Source organism: Nannospalax galili, unplaced genomic scaffold (assembly GCF_000622305.1).
Source record: "Nannospalax galili isolate Female #2095 unplaced genomic scaffold, S.galili_v1.0 scaffold1252, whole genome shotgun sequence".
Taxonomy (NCBI): domain Eukaryota; kingdom Metazoa; phylum Chordata; class Mammalia; order Rodentia; family Spalacidae; genus Nannospalax; species Nannospalax galili.
The window spans coordinates 649,730-672,095 of record NW_008330482.1 but is presented as its reverse complement, the minus strand read 5'-3'; the positions used below and the strand labels follow the sequence as shown (position 1 = coordinate 672,095).

At 41.6% G+C, this 22,366-nt stretch overlaps 1 protein-coding gene across 4 annotated transcripts in view; it reads left to right on the top strand.

The window, feature by feature from the left end:
• Window positions 1-22,366, top strand: part of Nek5 (NIMA related kinase 5) — an 80,683-nt gene that overhangs the window by 26,784 nt on the left and 31,533 nt on the right. For 3 of the 4 annotated variants that reach the window (XM_029570580.1, XM_029570576.1, XM_017801745.2), the window contains exons 11-17: window positions 4,404-4,470; window positions 5,063-5,179; window positions 6,581-6,667; window positions 10,112-10,201; window positions 11,684-11,764; window positions 12,219-12,287; window positions 14,353-14,479. In XM_029570580.1, coding sequence (XP_029426440.1) covers window positions 4,404-4,470; window positions 5,063-5,179; window positions 6,581-6,667; window positions 10,112-10,201; window positions 11,684-11,764; window positions 12,219-12,287; window positions 14,353-14,479 — 638 coding nt within the window. The remainder of the gene's footprint in view (window positions 1-4,403; window positions 4,471-5,062; window positions 5,180-6,580; window positions 6,668-10,111; window positions 10,202-11,683; window positions 11,765-12,218; window positions 12,288-14,352; window positions 14,480-22,366) is intronic. The other variant, XM_029570581.1, reaches the window with a different exon arrangement.

The following is a 22,366-nucleotide window of genomic DNA, read 5'->3' as shown; positions in this document are numbered from 1 at the left end:
GTGTGCTTTTCCTATTCTGCTATCTACAGTCATTATAAATTTAAACGTACAAATTTCATTTTAAGAAATACTCTCAGCAAGAAGGTTGTACATTATGAAGGCATTATTTGGAAGTACGTAGAAGGTAATTTGGATTTTCATATCCAAATTTTATTCTTTAAAAATTATTTATTTATTTGTGGTTTATTTTATGACTGTTTTGCCTGCATGTATGTTTGTATACCATGTGTGTGAGGTGCCTGCAGAGACCAGAAGAGAGCATTCAAGACCCTGGAACTGGAGTTATGGGCAGCTGTTAGCTGTCATGTGGGTGCAGGGAATCAAACCCAGGTCCTCTGCATGAGCAGTCAGTGCTCTTAACCACTGAGCCATCTCTCCAGCCCCATCTGTCAATATTCTTTATTCTTAAATCTTCCCCAATCCTACTAAAACAAATAATCAGGAAGAACTTCTAAAACCTCTACTTTACACACTTGAGTTCCCAGTTTCTATGGCCCTTTTCATCTCAAGCTTGGTCCTGCTTCTCTTCTCATTCGTGGAGCCATTCAACTGTAGGCGGGATTCCTGCTCTTGAATTTTAAATATTTTATTCTTCCTTCTAGTGAATTCTACTATCTGAGGGATGAGGAAATTGATTCTGTAAAGGTTCAGCATAGTGGTGTACACCTGGAATACCAGCAGAGACAGGAGGATCTCGAGTTCAAGACCAGCCTGTCTCAAAACAAAATTAGAAACAAATGAACAACAAAAGTTGTGTTTTGTTTATTTTCCAAACAGGTTATCAATAAGAATCATTAATAACAACTGAAAGTGAGGCAGATTTTATTTAATATTCATACTCTAGTGAGTTTCCAAATATGGATGCATTCAGAAGAATAAATTGTTCTCATGGAAGAAATTTTCAGTTTGCTCAGGAACGGATTTTTTTCAGACCTGTAATACTTTCAACTTTAAAAAATACTGATGTTAGCGTTCCTGTGTCCAGAATAATTGACACTATCACAGTCCAGTGACTGAGAGTTTGGTTTTTGTTGTTGTTTTGGTTTTGGTTTTGTATCTTTGTGATACTCAGCATCCAACAGGCTTAGGGAAGTGAACTTTGAGGGCAATCATGAAACATACAAAAGAGTATATGATGGTCACCTCACCTGTGATTAGTGAACATGAGAGAAACAAGAGTAGTGCAAGAACAAATTCTCCAGAAGTCCATTATGGGAAAAGTAAATGTTTATTCATTTGTGAGACAGAATCTCATTCTGTCTGAAACCCATTTTATGATCCTCATGCCTCAGCCTCCCAAATGTTTGGATTATAGATGCGAATACCATACTCAGCTTGATGTTTTATTTTATTTTATTTTGGTCTTTTTGAGACGGTCTCCCTGTTGCCCCAGCTCACCTGGAACTCACTATGTAGACCATGCTAGCCTCGAACTCACCTGCCTCTGTCTCCCGAGTGCTGGGATTAAAGGTGTGGGCCACCACACCTGGCAATGTTTTGTTTTATTTTTAAATATAAATTTTTATTGGCTTTTTAATTTTATGTATATGCCTGTTTTGCCTACACGTGTGTAGGTGCACCATGTGCATGCAATGCACAATGCCCATGGAAGTCAGAGAGGACATTGGATCCTTTTGAATTGGACTTACAGACAATTGTTAGCTGCCATATGTGTGGTAGGAACCAAACCCAGGTCCTCTGCAAGAGCAGCCAGTGATTTTAACTGATTTCAACCCCTTGATGTTATATTTTTGAATGATTGTGTACTCCTATCAGTTTATCCACCATTGTAACACATTTCAAACTACACTCAATAAAGAATCATAAAAATATATGTGCCAAGCTGGATTTGGTGGCAGTGTCAGTAATCTCAGCACTGGGGAGACTGAGGCATAAGGATTGCAAGTTCGTGGCTAACCTGGATTATGTATGTAGTGAATTTCATTCAGATCAGACTGGGCTATACAATGAGACTTTGTCTCCAAAAACTTAAATAAAATACCCCATAAAATAAATAAAGAAGAAAAAAAAGAAAAAGAAAAAAGTGATGAGGAGTTATGGGAGGTGTTGGAGGGAAGGGAGTGGGCATGGATTTGATCAAAACACCTTATATGCATGTATGAAATTCTCAATAAAGTTTTTGTAAAAGTTAAAAAATAAAATAAAATAATTATAAAAAATAAAGGTCAGGTGTTGTGATGCATACTTGCTATCCCCCAGGTGTTGTGGTATGTACCTGTTATCCCAGCACTCAGGAAGCTGAGTTAGGAAGATTGCTGTGAGTTTGAGGCTAACCTGGGCTACATGAGTTAGAGGAAAGGCTGGGCTACGTAGAGATCCTGTCTCTAAACAAACAAATAAGTGTACCATTAGTTCAAAATGCAACATTCACGTAAGCTTTAATTAATGAGGAACATATATATATATATATATATATTTCACATGTAAACTGAGAGCAGCCATAAATTTTTTTTCTCTTTTTAGCCATTAGGAAAAAAAATATCTGTTCCACTCTGCTTAGATAAGAGAGATGTCCACACAAACCCTCACATGAAACACTGGAAAGCCCTCCACTTCCTTCTGTGCCCTGGTCTGTCATTGCCTTACCCTACTTTCTGAATGCCTTCTAGGGCCTGGTTACCCAACCCTCATTGTTTGACCCCTGCATCCCACCAGAGGCTGTGGGATGGAGGAGGGGGATTTGGTGAGGCAGAAAAGATGGAGAGGGAGAGGGAATATGAGCATCTTTTGTCTTTGTCCTTTGGGTAATAGCTTATCTCAAGAAAATATTGTCATGTTTATCAAGAGGTTTTGAGGCAGGCTGAGTGGAGGGCCGAGTGCTACCGTTTAGGCCTCATGTGAATCAAGCACTTTGCATGTGGCAGACAGGCCAGGCACCTTCACAGGCCTTATCTCTTCTGACCACCACAGTAACCCCTGTGAAGCAGTGCTATGCCCATTTCACAGATGAGAACCTAAAACCTAGAGACCTTAACTAAGTTGTCATTTATCATTATTAAACTAATGTTATGATGTAACTAAGTGAGTTATTTCTGAAATGACAGTAAAGCCCTAAAAGTTACCAGTATTCTAAAAATCTTCCTTTGTCATGTAGTTCACACTACAATAGGAAATGGAATAGATTTTATTTAGCAACCAGAAATTACAAAAATTCTTTGTAAGCAATTGTGTAAAATAGATGAATACTATTTTTTCTTTGTGGTGCTGGAGATCAAACCCACAGCCTTGAGCATGCTAAAAATGATGGGTATAGTCTGTCATAGTGGTGCAAGTCTGTAATCCCTACAACCCGGGAGGCTGAGGTAGGAGGACTGGGAATCTGAGGCCAGCCTGGGCTACCTAAAGATTCTGTCTCACTAAGCAGAAGGAAGAAGGGAGGGAAGAAGGGACAGGACACAGACATAAATCTGACAACAATTTGACCAAACTTAACCTGGATACTTTAAATATTTAAGTTAAATATTTAATTTAAATATTTAAAGTATCATTTTTTCATTCCCTTATGCATGTCTGTGTCAAGGTGAGGGGAAAGGGCCTGACCCCACCCAGCTCTCCAGAGCGTGGTGTGTGCAGGAAGCAGCCTGACAATTGTGTGAAGTCAGGAGCCAAGAGCTGGATCAACCATTACTTAAAGCTGGAGAAAAGCTGCTCCCTTCCAACCGCCCCCAACCCCCAGCCCCCCATCATAGGGGATAGAAAGATCAAATCCTGCCTTGAAGAAAGAAAACCTCACGGATCAGAATACCTTTCAGTTTAATGCTCTCCATGCCCCTAACCAAGGCTCTTCTTCCTTTTACCCCTTTCCTCTTTTTAAAATTAACTGATTAGTTAAGAGAGAACACCTTGTGAAACTTGGTTCTCTCCTACCATGAAGGTCCAGGAATTGAACTCCAGTCATCAAGGCCCTGCTACACATGCCCTTCCCCCCGAACCATCTCACTGGCTTCATTTTTCCTCAATTCCAAAGATTTTTCTTTCCTGATATAAACATTCTGTGACCTTGAACTGCTTCTTGAACTTCAAACTACTGGTAAACTGTGAATGGCATTACCTAAGTGAAAACACACCTATTAAAGAGGTGCCTGAGACCAGTTAAGTTTTACTCAGGGGCTGAAAAGAAAAAGAAGAGCAAGTGAAGGAAGGAGGGAGGGAAGAAAGGAAGGAAGGGAGAGAGAGAGGAGAGAGAGAGAGAGAGAGAGAGAGAGAGAGAGAGAGAGAGAGAGAGAGAGAGAGAGAGAAAATTGTGTTATAGATAAACATTCTATAGATGCCCCAACACTAGCTGAAGAATTATTCCCAATCAAGAGAGAGAGAGAGAGAGAGAGAGAGAGAGAGAGAGAGAGAATGAATTCTGTTCTAGCTAAACATTCTTAATTTTTAAGGCCGGCTGAGTACCTTCAGAGGAAACTTGAAGCTCAACAATATAAGTTGAAAGTGGAAAAACAGTTGGTGAGTAGAATCCCAAATAGGGGAAGCAATCAGGAATTTCAAATAGTTTCTCTCCACAAATATTTATGGATCCATAAGTCCAAGTTCATTCTTCTATAAAATCAAAACCACCATTTATTTATTTATTTATTCATTTTTAAAATTAATTTACTTATTTCTTATTTATCCATTTATAGGCAGGGTATCGCTATGTAGTCCAGGCTGGCCCGGAACTTGTTACGTAAAACTGGCCTTAAACTCTGTTGCTCCTTCTACCTCAGCTCCAGGGCACCCATATGTATAATTCCTGTGGGGTGGCCAAACCTTTAAAGCTTTAATTTCATAATTATAATTTACCAATTCAGCACATGAATCTAGATGTCTTGGGTGAAACATAAAATGACAATTGTTTCATTAATAGCCTCAGTGATTGAGTTTAAATGCTGTTTAATATTTAATGCTTCAATTAAGAAAATTCTACTGCTTACCATAAAGTCTCCCACTTGGTTTGCTTGGTAACAATTCTTGTCTATAGGAAACAAGTGCAGGTTAAAGCAGATGTTTGTTTCTAAGATGCAAGTGTGCCTTATGAATTATTTCATTTGAGAAATAGGGTCTTCGTCCATCTTCTGCTGAGCCATATCCCAATGAGAGAGAAGAGCTACGGAGCCCGGGAGAAGACCCTACATTCCAGGAGCTTCAGGATAGGAAAATCAAAATGAAGAACCAGGTTTAAAACGCCCAGTTCTCTCTCCCCTCATGCATGTGTCAGGCCCTTCATGCTGCCCTGCGGCACTGCTTGCTTTCCTGTAGTATGTCTAGCTCTTCGCACTGTTGTGGGGTGCTGCGTGTCTTCCCTACAGGATGCTGGCCCTTAGCACTGCCCTGGGGTGCTGCTTGCTTCCCTGTAGGATGCCTGGTTGGGGTGGAATGACTGTTGTACATGCTGAGTAAGCAAAACATAGTTCTGCAAGTCTCTGGACACTTTCTCAGAGAATACAGCACAGCTGAGTGATAAGGTGACCATCCATCAATAATTTGAGCGGGATTTTTATTAGTTTCTTCTGGCTATTGTAGTGAAATACAACAAAATGGTAGGTGACTTAAAACAGCAGAAAATCATACTTGGAGAGGTAGGAAATCAAGAATCAACACTGTTAGTCCTATGTCCCACCCCAGAAGCCTGTAGACTGAATCCTCTTTTCCTCCAACCTCTGGTGATTTCTGGGAAATCTTTGTGGCATTCCTTAGTTTGTAGTTGCATAGCTCTAATCTCTACCTTTGTTACATGTCACACAGTGTTCACCCTGGGTCTCTTCACATGGTCATTTTCTTTCTTTCTTTCTTTCTTTCTTTTTTTTTACTTTTTTTTTTTTTTTTTTTTTAATTGAGACAGGGCCTCCCTGTAGCCCCAGCTGGCCTGGAACTCACTATGTAGACCAGGCTGGCCTTGAATTCAGAGAGATCCCCTAGACTCTGCCTCCTGAGTGCTGGGATTAAGGGCATGCACTACCATACTCCGCTCACATAATCATTTTCTTAATAGGACACTATTCATATTGAATGAGAGGCCCATTCCCCCCGCAAGCATGACTTTATTTTAACTAACTACATCTGCACAGACCCTATTCCCAAATAAGGTCACATTCTGAATAGAGTGGTAGGACCTCATGAGTTTTCTCTGAAGATTTAAAAAAACATTATTATTATTATTATTATTTGAGATGAAGTCTCAAATGTTAACCAGGCTGGTCTTGAACTCCTGAGCTCAAGTGATCCTCCCACCTCAGTCTCCTATGCAGCTAGGACTACAAGCATGTACCCTACTCCCAGTTTCATCATACCTTTTGATGGGGCAACAAATTCAAACCATAACAGGATTACACATAAAAGTGGAATATGCAAAGAGTAGCCGCACATCATTTGGAATTGTATATGAGCAAAGACCTTTGTCCCAAGTCAGTATCTCTTACAGGATATGAGGTGCCACAGCCGAAATGGGGCAGATTATTACATTTAGAAGCAACAGATTTTCTAATGCTTATTTATATTGTGCATTTCAAAACCTGTAGATCATGTGGAGATTATTTTCAAGTTGTTTTCAAGTTTTTATATTGGCTTTGCTTTGCAGGAGTATTGGAAACAGCTAGAGTTGATTCGACAGCAGTACCACAAAGATATGAAGGAAATTAAAAAGAAGAGGTGGGGAGAGCTGGAGGTAAATCGGCTTACTGGAGAGGGCATGCTCTGTCAGAGGCTGAGCAAGTAGGGGAAGCAGAGACCATGGTGGGTGCTGAGGCTCAGTGCTAAGAGTTTGTGCTTAGCCTGTCCAAGGCCTTGTGCTTAATCCCTCCCCACTCCAACACATATGTGCACACACATGCACACATGTGTACACATACTCATACACGTGTATACACATTCATACACATGCATGTGTACACACATAATCAGGCACACACATTCACATGCATACTCATGCATGCACACACTCATACACAGACACACACATACTCATGCACACATATGTGCATACACACATGTACATGCATGCACACACTCATAAACACATGTGCACACTCATACACATACACATGCACACATGCATGTTCACACATGTGCACACTCGTGCAGTGCACACACACACACCATCTCCTTATAGAAAGAATAGTTTTATATACAGGTGATCATTTAGGTTCTTCGTAGGAACACTGTCAGACCTAATAGAAGCTTGGTTTATTACGATTTACTGGTGGCTACACAAGACAACGGCAGGGTCTGACAGTCTTGGTTAAGAACGGCTATTATTAAAAATACTTGATGATTATCTTCTTCACAATCAGTATTTACTGAGCAGCTACTTTGGGGCAGTACAGAAAGTCAAAAATGAGTGTAGGCTCATGCCCATAACAAGGGTAAAGAAGACCAGTATTTATTAAAATCGACTATGGGCAGAAGAAGGCTCTGAAGTTTGTGCAGCGTTACATTTCTTTGGGGGTTTAGTTAATAGTGTTTAAGTTAGCATATGAAATGTCGGGGTTCATTGTGGCCTCTTCACACATATCTATCATTGTACTCACAGTTACCCCCTTACCAACTTCCTTGCTTTCCTGTCTCCTCCTGCTGGCCTCATTTCTCTCCCCAGGTGGTCCTCCTTCTGCTATTTAATCTAGATCTCCATATGAGGGAAAACGTGTGGTATTTATCTTTCTTTCTCCTTCAATAACATTTTAGTTAATGATAAACCACAGAGACAATGGTGGCTTCACGAGATTTTATTACCTACTGATGTCACTGCCATCTTAGTATGTATGCGTTCACTCTGTGATATTCACATTTCTCAGAACGTATTTCTGTCATTTAGTGATGCAAGCAAAATCTGGATGCATTTGAGACAATTCTTGAAAAAAGTCCATAAAGGTGCTACGGGGAGGCTCTTCTGTCTCTCGGATTTCTGGAGCTGCATCAGATTGCCACCTTCGGTATATGAGTTGGCTAGCCTGCATTTGATCTGCTTTATGAAAAACATACAGGCATTTCAGCTCTAGGAATACCCGTAGCCCCTGGCACACCCATCCTGAGGCCTACGGGCTCAGAGGTCACCTGGCACCACACATTGCTCAGCTGTGCACTTGCTGAGTAGACCCTCCATGCTGCTGCAACAGATCTTTCTCCTTCCACCTTCCTCTAAGTGCATGTGCATAAAATAGTGTAAGTGAGCCTAAGTCCTACATGCCAGGCTGAGAACTGGGGTTTTCCCAGTATACCTTGTGCTAACATGTGTGACTCTATCTTGACCCTCACCTCAATATTGTCTCAGGCAAGTCAGACCCAAGGTTGAACTTAGTTCCAGCAACCCCCGCCCCCCAAACGCCCCTGTCTTGTGACTGTCATGGTATGATTAACTATTTTTGTTTGGCTTCTGTATACATGTTCATCCCTTGTCCCTGAGGGAAGTGTAATCTCTCCCCTTGCAGCTTCACATTCCACAAAAATGAAGCAATGTGGTTTTTAACCTTTAAAGACTTCCTCCCCTACTTAGAAGCCCACCACAGACTCTCCACATACCCTCGGAGAGTATGGTTAGCTATGTAGCTTAAATAAAAAAATTTGGCTAATTCCAATTCGCTTGAGTCCTTCCTGGTAGTCCTGAATTCTGTAACAACCTCATTTATGCCCCATAACACCTAAGTTCAGTAACTCATCCAAAGCCACTTAGCTGTTACAAGGCAGGCTAAGTGTCAAGCGCCTACCTCCAAAACATTTGCTTTCTACCAATGCAGTTCTACTTAAAAGTTCACATGTATGAAACGATAGCAGAATAGGATCACCACAGTTACCACATAGGTGCAAAAGAGCAAAGGTCAGTCACCTGAGAGAGATGAAAGCTGATATGGAAGAGGTTAGTGGGGGCGGGGAAAATTGGGCTGAGAAGAGGAGTGGACCATAGTGCTAAGGAATGTGTTCTGAAAGAGCCATGCAAAGGTTTGGACTAGCTGTATATGGGGCAGCCTGTGGTGAGTCTCTCCAGAGCAGTTGTTCATGCTGGGGAGCCTTAGTCCTCCATCAGCCTTATATGTAAGGCAAGTCTGCAATGTGGAAACCTGAGTCCAAAAAGATGGATAGCAGATATTCTCCCTTCATTCCTTCTTTCCTTCTTTTCTTTAATTTTCGGTACTAGAGATCAAACTTGGGATCTTGTGCATGCTAAGCTAGGGCTTGGTAGCAGGCATTTCTAGAAAGACTGTGAAAGGAGTGTTTGGTGAATACTAAGGCAGTTCCAAGACACAGGAGGAATAAATAGGGCTTTAGGTGGCTTAGTGACTAGCTCTTCATACCCTTATTACGGACAGAATCTTCTAACAGCTGAGTGATCAAGCATTCACCCAGGAGCGCATTGGAAAGCTTATTTATTTTCACATGCATGTGGTCCCAGAATTAGCAACAAATGTTTCAAGATTGTCAGAGCACTGTATAAATCAGTCATATAGGACTTTTTATATCATTTAATGGTTGCCATCTGGGCCCTATGACTCTTTACTTTGATGTGCCATGCCATCTCAAGAAAACTCCTTCCTGAGTTCACTTGGTCATCATAGCTTCCAAAGTAGATATCCCAGGCATGGGTCAGAATGTCTGCTGCCTTTTGATCTACAGCTAGGCCAGGTTAATTGCGCCAGGAATTGGTCAAATGGTTATTGCAGTTTACAAAAACAGATACTACAGGCAGAAGTTTAGATAATCTGTCACATTTGATCTATGCTTTTCTTAGACTAATTGGTGTCTTATTAGACATTTGGTGAACTTTCCATTTTCTCAGTTTCACATCGTTATCAGTAGTTAGACGTGGTTAGTTAGAAAGCATCACAGAACTTCAAGACATTACAGAGTAATAAAACATCTCAGGGTAGTGAAACCATCGCAAAGCAATAAAACATCACTGAGTAGAAAAATATCACATAGTTGCATTTCAAGATATCTACCTAGTAACTAGAACAAGAGGAAATTTCAAATGGCCTATGCTTACAAGGACATTATATAATAATACAGTTTGGTTATGAGAATATAACTTTTCCTTATCACTCTGGGAGAGGGACAGACAGTAAGTAGCTTCCAGAACCCACAGAACCAATCTCGTTAACAGTATGTAATTTTGTTATAGGAGGACTTAGATCTCGGTCATAAAACCTATTTGGTGAAGAGGAGTAACTTGCCCATCCGCACAGAGGCCCCTGAAGAAGAAACTGTGCAGGTAGAGCTGGCTGTTGCTAGAGGTCTTTGTGCCTCCCAGTGACGATGCTCCTGCCCACCCAGTGGACTGACCTCTCCCTGTGCCAGAATCTCTTTTGTGAATTCCTATCTGTCTCCTGTTTGAACCAGCTTCTCCTCCTGCTTAATCTCTAGGCAGTTGCAAATGCCTGTCATAATGGATTAGTTTTCTAAATGAGATTGCAGCATATAAACGCTATCACCTTGTAGTGCTGTCTTTTGTCTGACTTCTTCCATGCAGAAGGAAGCATTGTTATGCTTAATAGCATTGAGATTTGTCTGTGTTGCTCATATAAATAGTTCATCATTCTTTTGTTACTGCTGAGTATATTCCATTGTACAAATACATCAAAATTTGTCAATTCAACTGTGGATGAATATTTGGATAGTTTCCAGCTTTTGCCCATTACAAGCTGCAGCTGTGACCATCATAAGCAAGTTGCCTGTGTGTATATATGTATGTGTGTATGTGTGGTGTATGCATGTACATACATCTGTGTGGGAGGGTGCATTTGCCAGTGAGGCATTCGCATGCAGAGGGCACAGGAGGATGTTGGATATTTTCCCTCTATCACTGTCTCCCTTCCTTTTTCCCTTGAGACAGGATCTCTCACTAAACCTGAAGTTCATCATTTTGGCTAGGCTGGCTGACAACTAAGCTCCCATAGATGTGTCAAGGACACACACACACACACACACACACACACACACACACACCACACAAACAAATAAAACATTCAAAAATAAATGGGGCTTAGGGTATAGCTCCATGGTGAAGCACTAAAAAGTTCCAGTTTCTGCCAACTTCAAATATCCATACATTTAACACTGGCATTTTGAATACTCACTACAAGACAAATTATGTCATTGTTTTAATATGATACTTTGTACCTTTATGGTATGTGGAGACTTTTGTGGCATGAATTGTTATACTAACTTGCTATAAACAAAGACTTATATTGGAAAAAACAAAATGATGGAGAAGTGATTGAAGAAGAAACTGGATGTTGACTTCTGACCTTCACACACATGCATCCTCACAGATGGACCCACACCCACATAGACACAGATATGAGAGAGACAGAGACAGAGAGTCAGAAGAGAGATCATAAGTCTTGTAAGGGAAGGATCCTGTTGTCAAAATTACTTTATAAAGCTGAGGGTGTAGTTCAGCGGCAAAGCACTCACCTAATACCCAAAAGCCCTAATTTGATTCCCAGCATTACAAAAGAAAATTACGTTCTTGAATTGGATTAAACTGCACTGGAATAATGAGCATTTTGTCACATTATAGTGAATAATAATGAACTTTTCTTGACAAAGAAATGTTTTTATTTTAAAATCAACTATCAGATTCAATGTAGAAAGCAATCATAGAAATATACAGCACTGTAAATTTAGAGATTATGAAAATATATTTGATTGATATTAAGTGATATAATTATACTTATCTCTAAACTTTCAGAACATTGAAAGAGACCTGAAACAAATTAGGCTTCAGAACATAAATGATAGTAAAATTCCACAGCAGAGACATAAAACTAAGGTAATAAACATTCTTATTTTTTGCTTATACATTCAAAAGCTGATGAGGAGTGGGCTAGAGAGTTGTCTCAGTGGTTAAGAGCACTGGCTGCTCTTGCAGAGGACCCACGTTCCATTCCCAGAACCCTCATGGTAGCTAACAACCATCCATACTCCAGTTCCAGAGGATCTGATGCCCTCCTCGGGCATTGCACCATGCAGGTGCACCTACCTACATGCAAGCAATATACTCATACATATAAGATAAAAATAAATAAATAAAAAATAATTTTTAAAAAGAACACTGATTGGGGGTTCACACCTTATAATTTGGGTTACCTATGTGATTCTCCCTCCCCTACCCCTGCTATCTTAAGTATGTATAGTATCAACATAAGCTGACCTCCAGGCTTATAATGTTAAGACTTTATTGAGCTGCTAAACTGACTGAGATTTTTTTCCTTGCTTTCTTCCAGAAAGGAGTAAAGTTTGAAATTAGTTTAGACAAGTGTATTTCTGAGGAAGACACCCTCCAAGAGAAAAAGGTAGGTCATTAAGTATTTATTGCCATGAACAGCTATGAGAGAATAAATATATCTTAAGTTTTGTGAAATGTTGCAAGGAATATAAGGAGAATTTTCTTAAATCCACTTTAAAAAAGCAGGTATCTGATGTTCAAATGAATCTTCAAAATACTTTCTTTTCATTTAAAAGAGGTGAGGTTGGGCTGGAGAGCTGGTGCAGTTGCTAAAGGTTCAGGCTAACACCAAAAGACAAAAAAGGTGAGGTTACTTCCTTAGATTATTTCACTTTTATTTACATTTCTTTTATAAAGGAGTTATTTTCCTGATAATATTAACTTTTTATTATTACCACTTTTTTGTTGTTTTGTTTTGTTTTTTGGTCTTTTTTGAGACAGGGTTTCCCTGTAGCCCCAGCTGGCCTGGAACTTGCTATGTAGACTAGGCTGGCCTTGAACTTACAGAGATCCACCTGTCTCTGTCTCCTGAATGCCAGGACTACAGGCATGTGCCACCACACCTGGCTACCAAAACAATTTTAAAGACATGATATGTAGTCAACAATTAATATGCTGACTTAAAACATTGAGCAGGTAATCTGAAACTGTTTTGTGTTTTAATTGGTTCTGATAACCGTGTAGGTGTCTTTGGGTAAATCTCAGCTATGCATTTGGGCTCTCAGTGCAGTAACAAATATACAAGTACAGAAAACCTGGATTTCATTTTATTACTTGATTTCAACACCTTTTAAATTTTCAGCTTTAGTCAGAACTTCTAACAAATGTCAGTGTCAACATTAACTTGTTTTTTTTTTCTTTTCATCTTCTCTGAATTCATTTTTTAGATTGAAATTGGCATATGAATAATCATGCCCGACGCTCATTTGTGTGTGTATGGTGCTAGACATTAAGCCTAATGCCTTCTATGTCATACAAGGAAAATACTCTGCCATTGAGCTACACCCACAGTCCTCTATGTTCTCTATCATCATAAAATTTTTTGGAGAGGCGGCTCAGTAGTAAGAGCACTGGCTGCTCTTGCAGAGGACCAGGGTTCAGTTCTTAGCACCCACATGACATCTAACAACTGTCTATAACTCCAGTTCCAGGGGATCTGACACTCTTCTCCTGACTTCCACGGCATCACACAACATGGGTGTACTCACATACATGCAGGCAATATACTCATATGCATAAAAAATAAATAAAATATTAAAAAATTTGGAACTGGGGGTGCAAATCAGTGGCAGAGCATATTAACATGCATAACAACAGTCAGCGTTGAATCCCCAGTGCCTCAGACCCCCAATTTTTTCTCTCATCATTCATAATTTTATGGGTATTCTGCTGCACAGTGACTTCATTAGCAGTGTGGTACTTAGTACTTATCTCTCTCTACTCATCCATTTGGCTTCTGATGTTCCAGAACTTTGGAATCAGATCGGAGCAGGTCTAGGGAGGGATGCGCCTCTGGCTTCCAGGATGTGTGAAGAGGTTGGCCTGCTAGTGTGAGAGAAGGGGCTCCAACTACCTTTAACTACCAGCGTGGTCTTCCTTTCCTAGACTAGCTTGATATGCCTGATGCCAAAGTGATCATTTTAGTATTGATGATGGAGTATTAGCAGCTTCAGGGACCTGGTCTGGTCGGTTATAAAGCTGGGTGTGGTTGGTGTCTGTGGTGTCAACTACTAGGGAGGCTGAATGGAATGATTGCCTCAGTCTAGGAGTTCCAGAACACTGGACAACACAGTGAGACCCCAGCTTAAGGAAAAAGAATAGTATGTTGGATACTGAAAGCAGAGAAAGGATGAGAAAGCCCCAAGCACTGGAGGGATGAAGTAGGGGGCAAGTGAAGACAGACAGCCCTGGTAAAACTGTGATCAGTGCTGTCACTCTTGGCAAGAAGAAGAAAGGAAACATTGCTGTTTCTCTTACTCAAAATAGTTTGACCTTTAAAGCTGCATGGATTTGTTTAACGAACACATATTGATTGCTTACCATGTATCTTACTGATTAGTGTTATTTGGGAACACACAAAAATTTAACACATCTTACCCAGTTTTTCATGAAGCATTGTGGAATTGCTCTAGGCAGTGGATACCCCAAATGACACTTTGAGCTTTGAAGATGGCATGAAGCCTAAGGACTATGGATGTGTAAAGGAGCATGGAGATTACACAGACAAAGCCTTTGGAGAGCTCTGTGGCCCAGAAGCAGGTACATGTTGCTTGAAAGCTGTGGAGAAGGTGCCTTTTTACAAGCAATCCTTTCCTAGCTCTCTCGGTGGGCTTCCCGCTCCTTTCCTGCCCCCACCCCTCATAGAGCTCTCCCTCCTGCCATATACGAGGGCAGCTTTCCCACTCCCTGTGCTGTCTCAGCTTCTCTCAGGAGCTTCACACTTACCAGCATTTGTGATCACCTGTTGGATAGCTTGCCGCCAGACTGGTGTGACAAGCATTTCAAACTCAGCATGTGTAAAGTCAAACTTGTGCCTTGCTCCTTCCCAGAGATCCTTGATTTTTCGTAAGCAGCATCACCGGGATGGTTCCTCCTGCCCACCCAGGGCAGCTTCTCCTCAATGTCTCTGAATTCTTCCTCCACCTTCAAACCTTCTGTTGCTAGTTTGGGGGTCTGTCACCCTTTTGCAGTGTGGTGACATAGGAAACCATGAAAGACGTCTGGGTTCTGTAGGAAGTGGGAGTTGGATACCAGCTGATCATGGGACCTTTCTTCTTTTACAAGCTCAGAAGCTCCACCTCCCTCTAGCCTCCCGAGTGCTAGGAGGCTCTGCACAGATTTTTTTGATGCTTGTAAGTTCAAGTCCATTCTACATAGCTTCTCACCTAGCTCTGTGGGGCCTGATCTTGAGATGATCCACCTGTGATTCCTAACACCCCTTCTTCCCTGCTGTCTCTAATGAGATCCACACAGCCTGCAGAAGTACACATCTCCAATAGCACCATGTAAGCACTTTCATAGCTGCTTGGCTCAGTTTCCTTTTCTATAATACCCTTAGCTATATTTCCACCTAGAAACTCAATCCATTGAGCACCTTACTGATGGTCTCCCATGTGTGGTTGGTGGTAGAGAGTGCAACAATGAAAGAAACTTAAGTACTGCCACAAAGGGTCATGGTCAAAGAAAAGGAAGTACAGATGTGTCCAGTCTGAAATGTTCATCATTGTTTGGGTGAGAGCTGGCCACAGAGATGGGAAGGTCTCCATTCCTCCAGGGCTTGAAATGCCAATGAGGCCTGGGCTTTCTTCTATATGAGTGATGATTTTTGATCAAAGGGAACAGGGGGCTAGGACAATGGCTTGGTCAATAAAGTGCTTGCCACACAAGCATTAAGACCTGAGTTTGGATCTTCAGAACCCACAGAAAAAGCTGGGACTGGCAGCATTCGTCTGTAATCCTGTAATTGGTTGTGTGTGTGTATGTGTGTGTGTGTGTGTGTGTGTGTGTGTGTGTGTGTGTGTGTGTGTGTGTGTGTGTGTGTGTGTACACAAGACCCCTGGAGCTCACTGGTCAGCCAGGCTAGCTGAATTTATGAGCTCCAGGTTTAGTAAGAGACTCTGTCTCAAAAATTAAGATGTACAGCTTGGGGAGTGTGGTGGCGCACACCTTTAATCCCAGCAGAGATTTAATCCCAGAGAGAGGCAGAGGCAAGCGAATCACTGTGAGTTCCAAATCAGCCTGGTGTACTGAGTAAGTTTTAGGCCAGCCAAGGGCTACAAAACCAAAACAGAAGGTGGAGAGCTATCAAAGATACTCACTTTGACCTCTGGCCTCTGCGTGAACATAGACATGTGCATACACCCACATGAACACACAGACACATAGACACACGTGTATAAACACACAGACGAACACACACACACACACACACACACACACGCCACCAGAGAAAAAAGAGGGTGGGAGAGCAGAATCATGTTTGTAATTGAGCAAGACCAGGCTGCAGGCTGCAGGCTGCAAGACTGAAGGCCAGAGACTAATTCTGGTAGGAAAAACCAGGTACAGGAGCCAGAGCTGGTAGTGAGAAGAGATCTGAATGTGAATGGCTGCAAGGAAGGAGGCACCCAGATTCTCCCTGCATTCTAACCCACCGGCACAAAGCTGTCATGAAGGGGGAGGTCAGCAGAAATCATGTCATCATTTTAATTGGGTTTAATGTTGAGGGTTAGGTTTTTATAAGTGTTAGCTGGAAACATATTTATGTATTTATGTGAAGTTCTGGGGATCAAACTGAGTGTCATGCCTTTGCTAGTCAGCGACACTGAAGGTATTTAGATGTATAGCTGTGTAGGACTGAAATCAGGCCTAAAACTAGTTTAGTCAACTTTAGTATACATATGATATATAAACTTTGCTGATGGTTTGGAATACATGGGTAGAGGTATTCTCATCAATTGAGAAGGAAGCAAATTGTAGGACAGACCTCTAGCACTAGTCAGACAGGTACTGCGAGAATCAGGAGAGACAGCATGAGAAGGGAGGAGAGGAGGCACGGGGATTGCAGCGTCTCCTGGCAGGAAAGGCAAGGTGAGGTGGCTGCGTTGCCACCCACAGGGTCGGGCCAGTAGAACACTCTCAGAGTTGGGTATGATAGCTCATACCTGTAATTCTAGCACTCAGAAAGCTGAGACAGGAGGATTGTCTTGAGTTTGAGGCTAGCCCTAGTGAGTTCCAGGCCAGCATCTCCCCCTCCAAACATAAAATAGAAAAGGAAAGAAAAAAGAAAAAGAAAACTCTCCATGTAAGAGGAGAATTTAGATGGAAAGGTTACTCTTTAAATTTTTAAAAATGATTTTTTTCTCATGTATATGAGTGTTTTGCCTGCATGTATGTAAGTGCACACTTGTGTGCAATGTCCACAGAGGCCAAAAGAAGGTATTGAATGCCCTGAAACTGGAGATGCAGATGGTTGTTAACTACCATGTGGGTGCTAGGAACTGAACCCAGGTCCTCTGCAAGAGCAGCCAGTGCTCTTAACCGCTGAGCCATCTCTCCACCCCTGGAAAGATTATTCTTTACTTGAATTTTTTGGGAAGAAGAGAGTGTCAGCTGGTTCTTTTTTGGATTAAAACAAAACTAAATAAAAACAACAGCTGGGCGTGGTGGTACACACCTTTAATCCCAGTACTTGGGAGGCAGAGGCAGGCATATCTCTGTGAGTTCAAGGCCAGCCTGGTCTACATAGTGGGTTTCACGAAGGTCAGCTGGGGCTACAGGGAGACCCTGTCTCAAAACACCAATAAATAAGTAAATAAGTAAGTAAATAAATAAATAAATAAGTAAATAAACAAACAAACAGCAACTGGGATTGGGGCTGGGGCTCAAGTGTAGAGCACTTGCCTAGTATGCATAAGACCCTGGATCCCATCCCCAGCACTAAAAAAGAACAAACAAAGTTAAATATACAAAACAAAACCTTCATTAGTTTGGTATTGAAAGTCACCTCCCATTTTCATCTATATTCCTATAATTGATATTCAGGATGAAGGAGTTTCTGTAATTTGCTAGCCAATCATGTTTCTCTTATGAATGATCTATCTGGCCTTCATCCATTTTTTGTCTGAAAATGATGACACGTTTATTGTTTTCTTTTTCTTTTTTTTTGGCTTTGATACAGCTCTAGCCCCAGCTGGCCTGGAGCTCACTGTGTAGACCAGGCTGGCCTTGAACTCACAGAGATCCTCCTGCCTCTGCTTCCTGAGTGCTGGGATTAAAAGGCATGCGCCACCACGCCCTATTTTTTCTTTAATAGCACTTGGGAGGCTAAGTGAGGCCTCATGAATTCAAAGAATGTCTGGGCTTCATAGTGAATTTGAAGCTAGCCTGAGCTCCATAGCAAGACCCTGTCTCAAATAAAACAAAACAAAAAATATCATGAATTAAACTTTTGCCTATAATATGTATTGTAAGTATTTTCCCCAGTAGGTCTTCAGGTCTCATTTGCAGTAACAACAGCAAATATTTGTATAAAAACATTTGTATATATACATATAAATGTGGGAATATATACATTTGGTTAGGAATAATCTTTCTGGGTATTTTCTAGGGCATTTGAAGAAAAAAGTAATTTTGTATGAGTGTTTTGCCTACACTGATGTGTTTACTATTTGTGTGCAATGCCTACAGAGGTCAGAAGAGGGCATTGGATTCCCTGGAACTGGAGTTATGGATGGCCGTCAGTCACCATGTAGGTGCTAGGAACCAAGCCCAGGTCCTCTGTAAGAGCAGCCAGTGATCTTCACCACTGAGCCAGCTCTCCAGCCCCAAATAGCAAAATTCTACTGAAGTATTTAAAGATGACGTGAATAAGTGGAGAGAATTAGCAGTGCTATAAAATAAAAAATTCTTCCCACATAAAAAATGTATTATGGCAGTTTCAATCTCAGCAGGATTTTTTTCCCCCTAGTATGAGAAGATCTTGGTGGATTGGAGAATTCTGAGGATTCTTAACTGGCAAAATTTGTGAGAAAACAGAATGGTCCAGGGGCACTTATTCAAGTATATTATATTAATTATAATCAATGAAATAGTATGGTAGCTATGTGTGGTGGCACATGCTTGCAATCACAGCACTTGGGATATAGAAGTAGGAAGATCAGGTACATGAGGAGTTCAAGGCCAACCTAGACTACATGAAACCTTGTCTGAAAAAAGGAAAAGAAAAAAAAAAAGAAAGAAAAGGAAAGGAAACAGCATACTTGCACTAAAATATATAAAGCAGGAAGAAGTTTAGAAACAAACCCCACTTAGTGTCATAATTCAGTACATATAAAAGCAGCATCACAAGTCAACAGAAAAAGGATTATTTAAATCAATGCTTCTGGGCCGATTGGTTAATAATTTGGGGTGTCCTACTTTAATTTCCTGTTGCTGTGATAAAATACCCTGACAAAGAAATTCCAGGTTACAGGCTATCACTGCTAGGGATGTCAAGGCAGCAACAGCTTACAGCAGCTAGTCCCATCACAGCTGCACTCAAGAGCTTGCATGCGTCTACTCAGCTCACTTTCTCTACTCTTAACAATTCAAGACCCAAGCCCAGAGATTTGTGCCACCCACAGTGGACTAAGTTCTCCCACATCAATTAAGGACATGCCCACAGGCCAATCTGATCTAGACAGCCCCTTACTGAGACTCTTTCCAGGACATTACACATTATGTCAAGTTGACAATTAAAACTAACCATGACATGGGGGAAACTGAAATCGGACCTTGTGGTGGTTTGAATGAGACTGCTCCCCAGAGGCCCCAAGTATTTGGATATTTTGTTCCCAGTTGGTGGCACTGTTTTGGGAGGTCTTAGAAGGTGTGACTGCTGGAGGAAGCAGGTCACTGGAAGCAAGCTTAGCGTTAGCCTTGCCACCAGATCTCCAGTTGCTCTCTGCTTCCTGTGCCTGCTTGAAGATGTGAGCCTCTGCTTTCTGCTCCTGTTCCAGACACCTCCTGCCACCATGCCTCCTCACCAAGATAAACTCTAATAAGTTCCCTTGGTCGTGGTGTTTTATCACAGCAACAGAAAAGTAAGGAAGACATACCTCATATAAAATGATACAACAAAACAAATTTTAAATAATTGTATGTAAAATGTTTCATGTTTGAAAGTGAAGTAAAATAAAATATGGGGTGATGGATCCAAACACCTCCTGCCACCATGCCTCCTCACCAAGATAAACTCTAATAAGTTCCCTTGGTCGTGGTGTTTTATCACAGCAACAGAAAAGTAAGGAAGACATACCTCATATAAAATGATACAACAAAACAAATTTTAAATAATTGTATGTAAAATGTTTCATGTTTGAAAGTGAAGTAAAATAAAATATGGGGTGATGGATCCAAAGCCCAGAATAATGGATTTAAACTAAAATCCCCCAGGCCTGAGAAAAACTGTTCAAGGAAGTAAAAATGAAAAATAATTCTGAATGCTAAGAACAAGCTGAGCTGACCTTTTTCATGCTCCTTTGCCCAAGCTGGAAATCATCCCAGAAATCCCCCCCCACCTCTGCTTGGCACATAGCCGCCGCTTTCTCTACTTGGCACACAGCCGCCGCTTGTATGGTTTTAAAAGAAAGCTTGTGAGCTGAATACTTCACTTCTCCTTATGATTAAGGTAGAAGTCCATCTATAGATGAATAAACCTCTTGCTTGTTGCATCTTCTGGTTTGAGGACTGAGTTATTGGGGTGCGGCCTCCCGTGGAAGTTGGGTACCCCAGTCAGGGGGCCCAACAAAATGAACGTAATTTCTTACTATGTGCTAAATATGGATCTTTGTATTTACAGACCAATATGCCAGTCAACTTACATCAAAGAAGCTTCTCTTGAAACAGATGGTGGCTATTACAAAGTTTCAAAACTGGTCACAAACTGCGATAGTGAAATGCTCAATCCTAAGTGATTTACAATGGAACCTCTAACCGTAGGCTATTGAATTGAAATTAAAGCCCTCTCAATGGGAGAGACCTAATGGGTGGCACTGTGAATATAGCCAAATACACATGGCTGGAGAGAGGTCATGGATCCTAGAGAAAATCCTACCTCTGTCACATCCATAGACAAATGTTAATTTCTTACTGTATACTAAATATGGATCCTTACATTTACAGAGAAGTATACCATTCATCAATCATCAAGGAAGATTCTTTTTGCAACAGATGGAGGTTATTATGGAGTTTCACAGCTGGTCACAAAAAAAGAATATATGTCTGAGAGATGCTCAGCCCTGAGTGACACATCTACAGTGGAAACTCTATACCCAAGACTCATAGAACATAGCAGAACAGCCAGAGATTAAATATTAATGGATTTCTCAACTCTCACCAGCAAAACTTCCTCATGCAATTTCCTCCACTCTTTTTACCTTTCCTTCTATTTTCGGCTCAAGTCTTCACGTGGAACCATTAAAGGCGAAGGAGCAATTGAGGTTTTCTGATCAGGGCCACTCCCTGATGTAAGCCAAAGGCTCTTAGCCCTCTTAGTGGACCCCGACTGCCCACACGGGTGGAGACGAGACAGCCTTCCTGTACTTCCTTCTCCTCTCTTCAGCCACTGAAAAAGCCCCGTGGGCACGGTTCGAGCAAATAAGAGCCACAGGGTGCTCGCCACTAAAAGACTCCCGTGGAACGATAAGGGGGTCCCAGGCGTGAATCCCAGATAAATTCATGTCCCCCGCAGAAGAAAAACTGGGCAACGATAGGTACTTGTTCATAAGCACATTCACAGGTCACTATTGTTTGGAGTGGCATCTTCATCTCTTTCTCTCTCTCTCTCTCTCATGTCCTCTCTCATGGGTCAATCATTAACTACCCCTTTAAGCTTAACCCTGGAACACTGGAAGGAGGTCATGGAACGGGCCTGTAATTTATCACTGGAGGTTGAAAAAAAGAAGTGGCAGAATCTCTGTTCCTCTGAGTGGCCCTCTTTTGAAAAAAGATGGCCAAGGGATAGGACTTTTGACCTTGCTACTATCTTACAGGTTAAGGAATACATTTTCCACCCAGGACCACATGGACACCCAGACCAGGTGGCCTATATAGTCACCTGGGAAGACTTGGCCCGGAACCCTACACCTTGGGCATGACCATTCCTACCTCCACGGGGAACCAGAGAGACTAATCAAGGGCCCTCTACCCCTTCAGTTCCCCCAAATCTCACTTCTTCCCTTTTACCCCTCCAGTCTTCCCCTGAAAAGAAGAAGCAGAAGCCAGTCCTCCCTGAGGACCAAGCCTCCTTAACCCTCCTTGATCCTCCACCTCCCTATCCACCTGCGCAGGCACCCCCACCCCAAGAACTACCTCATCCCTCTCCTGATTCCACCGAACCTGACCAATCTCCCCCTCCATCTAGCAGAATTCACCTGAGGAGATAGAGGGGGTCCTTCTGGTGGAACCTGGACTGCCCAGGTTTTTCCCCTCCGAACTGTAGGGGATCAGATCCAATACTGGCCTTTCTCAGCCTCAGATTTGTATAATTGGAAGACTCATAACCCTTCTTTTTCTCAGGACCCTCAGGCTTTAACTGCTTTAATTGAGTCTATTCTTCTTACCCACCAACCCACTTGGGAAGATTGCCAACAACTTCTCCAGGCACTC